An 11038-nucleotide genomic window follows, 5' to 3' on the forward strand; every position below is an offset into this window, starting at 1 on the left:
AAAAAAAAAAAACCAGCAGTTGGCTCAACTGCTGCTGGGGTTGCTCTAATGGAAGAGTGAATTATTCGTTATTTTTTCCAGCATAGCAGTTGGCAGTTGGCAGCATAACTTGTGTACAGCTGTCCACCTCTAGTGTGGGAGAAGGTGTTGCTTCACATATTTATCACTAAATAATTTAAACCCACTTTGCTGGATAAAAGTAATTCAACCAAGTTTCTGTCAAATTCATTCTCTTAGAGACAACAGTGACAGTGACAATTCAGTTAATTCTTAGGTGTTAGATTATAAATAAAGATACAGAATTAAATCCTGATGTTACACTTAATGACTTTTTGTGAACACCAAGCACTTTTTGTGAACACCAAGCACTGATTCTCGAGTCACGGTGGACATCCACTATCTGTCTAGATAAGGGAATTTCACCTGGGTTAGAATATTAAAATAAGAAAACTGTTGAGGTGCTTTAATTTGTATTCCTTGAAAATGAAAAACTGTACAGAAAGAAAGTGAAAAAGGGAGGAAATCCAAATAATCAAAACTCCAACAAGGCAAGAATCCACTCCCAGAAAGGTACTTCTGAGTCATCACACGCCTCACAAAGACAGAATCCCATTCCTAATTTTCTTCCCTTCCCCATTCTTTCTCTCTTTCTCTCTTGCAGCCATTTCTAAGCCTTCAACACTTCACCATAATCATCATGGGAAACAGAGATCTGGAGAGAGATGGAATTGGAGGAGAAAAGAGCAGAAACAACAACAACTCATACCCACCACCATCACCCTACTATGTGGAGGTTTCTGAGTCAGAGTGGACGCCATGGATGGTGCCAATGATAGTGGTGGCTAATGTGGCCATGTTTGTGGTCATCATGTATGTCAACAACTGCCACCATAATTATGAGGGCTCCAGGTTTGGGAAGGGGAGACACTGCGTTGCAAAGGTTCTTGGGAGGCTCTCTTTTCAGCCCCTTCAAGAAAACCCTCTGTTTGGACCCTCTTCTTCCACGTATTTTCCTTTCAAGACTCAATCTTTTATATGTTTTCTGCTGTTTTTCGTTTGGTTCAAGTCATTATCTGATGTCCATATGAACTTGTGTAGTATCAGAGTTGAAATAGACAAATCTTGAAATGCTGTGGATGCTGAGGAAAATGAGAAATTGAGGGAATTGAACCATACCCTTTTGTCAAAAACTTTTGCTTTGAAATTAATTAGGCTTAGTGAAGAGCAGCAGTTCTCTTTTCATTTTCATGTTAATAACACCAAAATCTGAATAGGAAATCAAATTATAGCCCAAGTAGCTCAGTTGATTCTTAAGTAGCAGAGGGAAGCACGCTGGTTCGAGCTCTGGCAGCCACAATGTGAGAGTTCCATCCTCACAAGAGGGTGGCTTCTGGGCACTAGGCACTATTCCTCCCACCTAATAGGCCAGATCGCACATCTTGTGAGGGTGGCTCTTTGTGGCACTAGGAACTATTCCTCCCACCTAATAGGCCAGGCTGCCTCTTGTGAGGGTGGCTCCTTGTGGCACTAACCCACCTAATAGGCCAGGTCGCCACTTAGTCATCGTAATTTGGGCAAGGGATTCTGCTTTTTGTGGGCAAAGAAATCAAATTGTATTTATCATCATTGGCACAATGCTGGACCACAATTTCCTAAAACCACTTTTAGTTAAACTACTTTTTTGAATCCATTCTGATATATGCAAACTTAATTAGGCAATAGAAAGGGTAAAATACATAAACTATGTAGAGAATGTTTCTTTGGCCAATTCCCTAAAAATTGAAAGCTATCATGAAAGCTTGCTTCCTAGTTGACATTTATGATCCCATAGGCAGCCTTACTGTTAAATATGTATAAGATATGCAAGGATGGGGAAAATTCAGTTTAGTCGGGGTTGTGACATTCTAAGTAAGTGGACAGTATGAGATATAAACAGGCGAAAAGGTTATATGTGCATGTATTTGTCTGGAGCAGAACTGTAAAAGAACAAATTTATGGGATATTAATCCTTAGCAGTGCTAAATTGCTAATGCAGATTGGAGAAATTGGGAGCGCTAGAGTGGAAAAAGATAGTGCATGAACATCAAGGATGGAGGCTTATCACTTGTATCTGGTTACATGCGGGTGTTGTACATTTACTTGCTAACATGCTGAGCTTGCTTATAATTGGAATTCGCCTTGAGCAGCAATTTGGTTTTGGTATAGTTTATGCTTCTTCTTCTTCTTCTTCTTCTTCTTTTTCATCCGAAATGGTTTCAATCTTTTGATAATCTTGTAAGATGGAAACTGTGATTCATCTACCATTTTCACTTTAAAACTTGGATTTTTTAGGATTTTGCTAACTGAAACCAAACATTTCTGCTTCACTTGCAATAGTTTGTTGGCAGCATTGAGAGTCTTCTTTCTCGTTGGTAACCCTTTGTTAGTGCAAAACAACAGTTTCTTACACGTTTTATTTACTATGAATTTTTTGGAATGCTTCATTTATATAAGTGAAATGATTCAATGAATTCGTGCCTCTATGTGTCAAATGGTCATCTACCTGAATTGGGATGTCCCTTAATTTGTTTTCTTTCTGTTTTTACTTCAGAGCGTTATCTAGATATGCATATGTAGTGATCATCCTTCCCAATTATCATATGCAGTACGGGTTGGGATAATCTACCTAGTTTCTGGAGTTGGTGGGAGCATTCTTTCTTCCCTTTTTCTTCAACGAAACATCTCTGTCGGGGCTTCGGGTGCACTGTTTGGACTTCTTGGAGCAATGTTGTCGGAGCTGCTTACTAACTGGACAATCTACACGAATAAGGTATGATTATAGCTTCATTCATCTGTCTGTGGGTCTGTCTGAGTGTCGGAGTTCACTCGTCCACAAGCACTTAACTAAACCGACATGATTTTATGAGGACTTGATTTTCTAATTCTTTACTCCTGCTTCAGGCTGTTGCCCTTTGTACTCTTGTCGTTATCATCCTAATTAACTTGGCAGTCGGGCTTCTCCCTCACGTCGATAATTTTGCTCACATTGGAGGTTTCCTTAGCGGTTTCCTTCTTGGCTTTGTGCTGCTACTCAGACCCCAATTCGGTTGGATTGAAAGGCGCCATCTTCCAGCCGAAGCGCGCCTCAAGTCCAAGTACACTGTTTACCAATATGTTTTCTTCGCAGCTGCATTGATGTTATTGATTGTTGGGTAAGCTTCATTCATGCATTTTTAGTCTCTCAATTACGAAGGTCTAGTGCTTTTTAGTCCCCGTCTTTCACCTGTTGCAAAATACGCTCCTAACTTTACAAAAAAAAATGTGATTTTTGTCCTTCCAGCAATGAAACCGTGAACTCTATTACCAAAAAACACATCCATATGCGGTTTTTACCAAAAATACTTGTTAAACAGACAAAATGAGAGGCAAGCCACAATGGAGGTTCACAATTCTGTTGCTCGATAGACCAAAATCCCTTTTTTTTTATTTATAAAGTTAATGGTGCATTCTACGTCGTCTAAAAGACAACGACTAAAATGACTAAAGCTACATATAGGACACCGCTCTGTTACTAACTTAGCCCTTCCTCTCCAAATACAACAGATTCACAGTGGGATTAGTCATGCTGTTCAGAGGAAAGAATGGAAATGATCATTGCAACTGGTGCAGGTATTTAAGTTGCTTACCAACATCAAGATGGCAGTGTAGTAACTGATTTCAAGTCCTTTGAGATTCTTTTGCAGTAGATTGTAGTTTACTTTGATTTATGGAAAGCCCACAGCTACTACCCGAAGGCGAGATTGTAGTTTACTATTCATATGCTATATATACCTTGTATACATGTATAGTGCAATTAATTAGGTCCTGATTATTAGGAGAGACTCTACCAAAAGTATAAGTGCAATTTTAAAACCAATACGTGGAACTATATGATTTTTACTTCAAGTTATCTCTACAGATTTAGGGTTTGAGACATCATCTGTGCCGTTGAAAAAACAGAATGATTTTTGTCATGCTCAATTAATTAGGTCCTGATTATTAGGAGAGAGAAGTGATTTGGGATAAAACTGATGTGTTTTAAGATTAATTAATTATATATATATATATAAATTTCTTAAGTAGCTAGCACTACAAAAAAACAATTATTTAACGACATAAATTTAGCGGCGATTTAGTATAACCGCCGCAAATAATTATTTTGTGATAGTTATACTAACCGCTACTATTTAAATGTGAAAATTTAATCTATGACATATAAGCACGATTAATTCGTGGCGATTTTCTTATAACCACCGCTAAATGACATAGAAACCGCCGCTAAATGACCAATTTGGTGTAGTGTAGGTCAAAAATAAATATTAGGCCATCTAAAAATTGAGGCCCTGTGTTGTTACCTATCTTGCATGCCCTAAAATCCAGCCATGCAAATAATCCCCCACTTATATATAAAATTATAATTTAAATAAATGTTATCATTACAACACTTAAGCAATGTCTATTTTCAAGGATTAGATATTTAACAACATTTATTTCAAAAAAAAAAAAGATATTTAACAACATGTGAAAGTCAACCACATTTCATGCCATCCAAGAATCAAATGCCACTTTAACTAGCCTGCATGATCAACACTTTATTTTTTTAAAACTCCAAGTCGAATGGTTAAATCGAAGTTTACTTAAAAGTCACCTCCCTAAATAGAGTATTCGAGAATGATCTAAGTTTTCCATTGAGAATATAATTTTTCCAAACTATTAACAAATTACACTATTTATATTAAAGCTTTTGATATATGCTTGTTACCTTTATATACAAAGGGTAAAACTCTAATATATAGTTTAGTATGTAGGTATATCGTATCTGGCGCATATATGATGACTATGATGTTTATTAAATACTAGTCATATAGTCCTCAGTACATAATTCTTGTAGTCATTAAGTCATTTCAATAACTCAAGTTCTGACTTTCTTCTTCCTATCTTAATAATCTCTGAGTATCTTTATTATTTCATTGTGTTCTTACTAGTATATATGGAGATTACTCATGCATGTAGTCCCCCTATAAAACTCAAATGCAATATATATATATATATATATATATATATATATATATATATATATATATATATTATATGAAATCACAAAAATATGTCCTTGCACACCATTCAGTCAAAGAAGTAAAAAACTGAGGAAGCGACTAGATCGAGCTTGCGAATGGCGAAGGCGACCGACGGATGAGCAGGCGGATGCGAAGGCGACCGGTGGAGGAGGAGGCGACCAGCGTAGGGTTTGAGACGGGGCTGAGACAGAGGCATAGACTACAGATTAGCACTGCTCCATTCGGATGGTTTCGCAAAAGGAAAAAAAAAAAAGAAGGGGGAGAGGGGTTGAGACGGGGCACCCAGCTAGGCGGCCGCCAAACCCATGCCAGATCTGGGTTCTCTATATCAGTGATGCAAAAATCGCGCCTATGCGCTAGGCAGCACCTGGCTACATTCTAGTGAAAACAAGCCTTAAAATACAAACTTGTGGACAAATCTAGAGCGTTTATTTTTTCATTCTAGGGTCTTGATCTGTTCTAATTGTTTAGATTTTATATTTGGTATTAGTGTTTCCGTTTTTTGTTTTTATTTTGGTGGGGGGTAATTGTGACTTTTACTTTTGTTTTCTCTGTCTTCCTTAATCACTCGCTGATGGGATTCCCTTTGTTACGACCGTTCTTCTCTCTTCAACCGCACAGCTTTGGAGGCATAGTAGACACTCTCCTTCTTCACAGATGGTGGTCGCTGGCGATGCTGGATGGGGCAAAAGGCGGGGGCCATCGGGTCTAGTTTTCAGCCAAGGTATGTTTTATTCCCTTTTGCCTTTTTTTTTTTTTGTTTGCATTCTCATTTTTTTCCTATTGGGTGTGCGCATTTTGTCAATTCATTGCTAAACGGTTGTTACGCTCAGCGATTGGGGCGAGTTGGTCAGGTTTTTTCTCGATTTTGGGGGGTGACAGACATATTACGGTTCTTGGGCCGGTGGGTTTGGTCGAATTTTGGAGTTTTGGGCATATTAGGGTTTATATGTTTCGTTTGGGGTTGGGGATGAGGGAGGTTCTTTGTTACAGTAGAACATCCCTCTGGTAGACTTTCAGTTTCATCCAAGGTTTTGCTGATTGTATAACCATTTTGGAACCTTTTAAATTATCCCCTTCTAGCAGAGCAACAGTTGACTCACTAGCTGAACTATGTAGGGGTGTGCATTCGCTTAACCGTTCGGTTAACCGAACCGTTTTAACCAAATCGAATTAACCGAAATTTTAAAACCTTTAACCGTTAACCAAACCGAAGTATTTGTTACCGAATTAACCGAACCGAATTTTTTTTCGGTTAACCGATTAACCGAACTTTTTAAACTTAAAATATAAAATTCTAAAAATAACACCTAAAATAATAAATCCAATTAAAATAAAATACAAATCATCCATAACTTCAAATATTCGAATATCCATAACTTCAAATCTACAATCTAATTAGTATTTAGTATTTATATTTAATTATTTATCTATATATATATATATATAAATTCGGTTAACCGTTCGGTTAATTCGGTTAACCGACATTTCGAACCGAATTAACTGTTAACCGAAGTTTCAAGATTCCTTTAACCATTAACCGAACTGAATTTTTCGGTTTGGTTAATGATTAACCGAAAAATTTCGGTTCGGTCGGTTAACCGAAAAATTTCGGTAAATTGCACACCCCTAGAACTATGCATATGATTTGACTTTCAGTTTCATCCATGGTTTTGTTGATTGTATAATCATTTATGGAACCTTTTAAGCTATCCCCTTCTGGCAGAGCAACAATTGACTCATTAGCTAAACTATGCATATGGTTAGCATGTGACAATTCTGCCTCTCCATCAGTATGTAAATTTCATGTATTTAAACCCTCTGAACTAGAAAGGAAATCTACTTCATCAGCTTGTGCAGCATGGTCTTCACTATATTCTTCTGCAACCTCTTTGTGGCAATCACCACCCCCAATGACTTTGTCCCGAACAATCTTAGAGTCACTACTAAGTCTAGGAGACTCATTTGGTATTTGTGAAACCTCATCAATTGCTACTTGGAAGAAACAAAGAATTTTACATCAGCATAAAAAAATTCAGTATAGCATAAAAGAACAGGGAACAACTATAAAATATATGGGCATCTCATTTTTAATCTTTTTGGGCATGTTTTGTGGGGTTTTATTTTTTTAATTTCAATTTATGTATTTATTTATTTCAAACGTATAGTAAATAAATACATAAATTGAAATTAAAAATAAAAATAAAATAAACAAATAAAACCCTACAAAACATGCCCAAAAAGATTAAAAATGGGATGCCCATATATTTTATAGTTGTTCCTTGTTCTTTTATGCTATACTGGATTTTTTATGCTAATGTAAAATTCTTTGTTTCTTCCAAGTAACAATTGATGAGGTTTCACAAATACCAAATGAGTCTCCTAGACTTAGTAGTGACTCCAAGATTGTTCGGGACAAAGTCATTGGGGGGTGGTGATTGCCACAAAGAGGTTGCAGAAGAATATAGTGAAGACCATGATGCACAAGCTGATGTAGTAGATTTCCTCTCTAGTTCAGAGGGTTTAAATACATGAAATTTACATACTGATGGAGAGGCAGAATTGTCACATGCAAACCATATGCATAGTTCAGCTAATAAGTCAATTGTTGCTATGCCAGAAGGGGATAGTTTAAAAGGCTGCATAAATGATTATACAATCAACAAAACCTTGGATGAAACTGAAAGTCAAACCATATGCATAGTTCAACTAGTGAGTCAATTGTTGCTCTGCTAGAATGGGATAGATTAAAAGGTTCCATAAATGGTTATACAATCAGCAAAACCTTGGATGAAACTGAACGTCTGCCAGAGGGATGTTCTACTGCAACAAAGAACCTCCCTCATCCCCAACCCCCAAACGAAACATATAAACCCTAATATGCCCAAAACTCCAAAATTCGACCAAACCCACCAACCCAAGAACCCTAATATGTTTGTCCCCCCCCCCCCCTCCCAAAATCGAGGAAAAAACCCGACCACCTCGCCCCAATCGCTGAGCGTAACAACCGGTTAGCAATGAACTGACAAAATGCAAACACCCAAGACGAAAAAAACGAGAATGCAAACAAAAAAAAAAAAGCAAAATGGAATAAAATATACCTCGGCTGACAACTGGACCCGATGGCCCCCGTTTTTTGCCCGATCCAGCATCGCCAGCGACCACCATCTGTGTGGAAGGAGAGTGTCTACTATGCCTCCAAAGTTGTGCGATTGAAAAGAGAAGAACAGTTGTAACAAAGGGAACCCCATCAGCGAGTGATTAAGGAAGAGAGAGAAAATAAAAGTAAAAGTCACAATTGCCCCCCACCAAAATAAAAACAAAAAACGGAACCACTAATACCAAATATAAAATCTAAACAATTAGAACAAATCAAGACCCTAGAATGAAAAAATAAACACTCTAGATTTGTCCACAAGTTTGTATTTGAAGGCATGTTTTTACTAGAATGTAATTATATATATATATTGCCGTCATCATCTGCGGCCTGGTCAATCAGATCGATTCCTTTTTGAATATCTATACGTGCAATTCCCTGGACGCCAGAGGATGTTATCATATTCTTTTGTACATAATTCTTGATAAAATTTCTTATTTTTTGATCTTCTTGTAGACTTTCAGAATAATTTTTTGGTTGTGAAAACCAAAGGGAATGATGACCTTGGGTTGTACCAAGTCTGAAACCAAGTGGTTAGGTGTGGTCATGTGGCCTTTTTTCAGCCATTAGATTAGATCAAGTCATCGAATCAACGCGCAATTTTTATTTTTTTAATTTCAATTTATGTATTTATTTATTTCAAACGTATAGTAAATAAATACATAAATTGAAATTAAAAATAAAAATAAAATAAACAAAAATACATAAATTGAAATTAAAAATAAAAATAAAATAAACAAATAAAACCCTACAAAACATGCCCAAAAAGATTAAAAATGGGATGCCCATATATTTTATAGTTGTTCCTTGTTCTTTTATGCTATACTGGATTTTTTATCCTAATGTAAAATTCTTTGTTTCTTCCAAGTAACAATTGATGAGGTTTCACAAATACCAAATGAGTCTCCTAGACTTAGTAGTGACTCCAAGATTGTTCGGGACAAAGTCATTGGGGGGTGGTGATTGCCACAAAGAGGTTGCAGAAGAATATAGTGAAGACCATGATGCACAAGCTGATGTAGTAGATTTCCTCTCTAGTTCAGAGGGTTTAAATACATGAAATTTACATACTGATGGAGAGGCAGAATTGTCACATGCAAACCATATGCATAGTTCAGCTAATAAGTCAATTGTTGCTATGCCAAAAGGGGATAGTTTAAAAGGCTGCATAAATGATTATACAATCAACAAAACCTTGGATGAAACTGAAAGTCAAACCATATGCATAGTTCAACTAGTGAGTCAATTGTTGCTCTGCTAGAATGGGATAGATTAAAAGGTTCCATAAATGGTTATACAATCAGCAAAACCTTGGATGAAACTGAACGTCTGCTAGAGGGATGTTCTACTGCAACAAAGAACCTCCCTCATCCCTAACCCCCAAACGAAACATATAAACCCTAATATGCCCAAAACTCCAAAATTCGACCAAACCCACCAGCCCAAGAACCCTAATATGTTTGTCACCCCCCCCCCTCCCAAAATCGAGGAAAAAACCCGACCACCTCGCCCCAATCGCTGAGCGTAACAACCGGTTAGCAATGAACTGACAAAATGCACACACCCAAAACAAAAAAACGAGAATGCAAAGAAAAAAAAAGGCAAAATGGAATAAAACATACCTCGGCTGACAACTGGACCCGATGGCCCCCGCTTTTTGCCCCATCCAGCATCGCCAGCGACCACCATCTGTGTGGAAGGAGAGTGTCTACTATGCATCCAAAGTTGTGCGATTGAAAAGAGAAGAACAGTTATAACAAAGGGAACCCCATCAGCGAGTGATTAAGGAAGAGAGAGAAAACAAAAGTAAAAGTCACAATTGCCCCCCACCAAAATAAAAACAAAAAACGGAACCACTAATACCAAATATAAAATCTAAACAATTAGAACAAATCAAGACCCTAGAATGAAAAAATAAACGCTCTAGATTTGTCCACAAGTTTTTATTTGAAGGCATGTTTTTACTAGAATGTAATTATATATATATATATATATATATATATATATATATATATATATATATATATATATATATATATATATATATATTGGCGTCATCATCTGCGGCCTGGTCATTAGGTGTGGTCATGCGACCTTTTTTCAGCCATTAGATTAGATCAAGTCATCGAAACTTGTGTTAAAATGCACCATTCAACGTGTTAAAATGCATCATAACTTGTGTTAAAATATACAATAATTTCACTTATTGAAAATCTTCATCCCAGATTATAAACATGCACTATTACACTTATTAGAAAACATGTGTTAAAATACACACCATTCAAAGTATTAAAATGCACCAGAGGACATATTAAAAAACATCATTCCACAACACACTTATTAGAAACACGTGTTAAAATACACACCATTCTACGTATTAAAATGCACTAGAGGACGTATTAAAACACACAATTTCACAACACAGTTACATATCATTCTACGTATGAAAATGCACCAGCGGATAGATTAAACACACCATTCCACAACGTAGTTAATGCATCAACATACGTAATAAAACGCACCACAGCATGTATTCAAACGCACCACACTATGTACTAAAATGTACCATTTCAATTCACGTAATATAGATACTAAAATTACCATAATAACCCCACTTAAACATACGCGAATTGCAGTTGGATTAATGAAATCGGATGACGCAGATTAGGCCGCACGACCACATGGGAGCTCCCATCCGCATATGAATAGAAATATATATATATATATATATATATATATATATATATATATATATATATATATATATATATATATATATATATAT

General features: G+C 36.6%; 1 protein-coding gene across 1 annotated transcript; it reads left to right on the forward strand.

Annotated features, from left to right (window-relative positions):
- Positions 1-586: 586 nt before the first annotated feature.
- Positions 587-3936, forward strand: LOC116003037 (RHOMBOID-like protein 2). Its single transcript, XM_031243222.1, has 5 exons — positions 587-1005; positions 2036-2199; positions 2646-2809; positions 2941-3191; positions 3583-3936. Exons 1-5 carry the CDS (start codon positions 698-700, stop codon positions 3692-3694), a joined length of 999 nt encoding a protein of 332 aa, XP_031099082.1. The 5' UTR covers positions 587-697; the 3' UTR covers positions 3695-3936.
- The last annotated feature ends 7102 nt before the right edge of the window (positions 3937-11038 follow it).

This window comes from Ipomoea triloba, chromosome 13, assembly GCF_003576645.1.
Source record: "Ipomoea triloba cultivar NCNSP0323 chromosome 13, ASM357664v1".
Classification (NCBI taxonomy): domain Eukaryota; kingdom Viridiplantae; phylum Streptophyta; class Magnoliopsida; order Solanales; family Convolvulaceae; genus Ipomoea; species Ipomoea triloba.

What these genes read in the sequence shown, in the direction of transcription:
- LOC116003037 (XM_031243222.1), top strand. Translation starts at nt 698, where the DNA reads ATGGGAAACAGAGATCTGGAGAGAGATGGAATTGGAGGAGAAAAGAGC. An exon ending in TGAGCAGCAATTTGGTTTTG is followed by an intron (nt 2,200 to 2,645) that starts GTATAGTTTATG and finishes TATCATATGCAG; the next exon opens with TACGGGTTGGGATAATCTAC. An exon ending in GGACAATCTACACGAATAAG is followed by an intron (nt 2,810 to 2,940) that starts GTATGATTATAG and finishes CTCCTGCTTCAG; the next exon opens with GCTGTTGCCCTTTGTACTCT.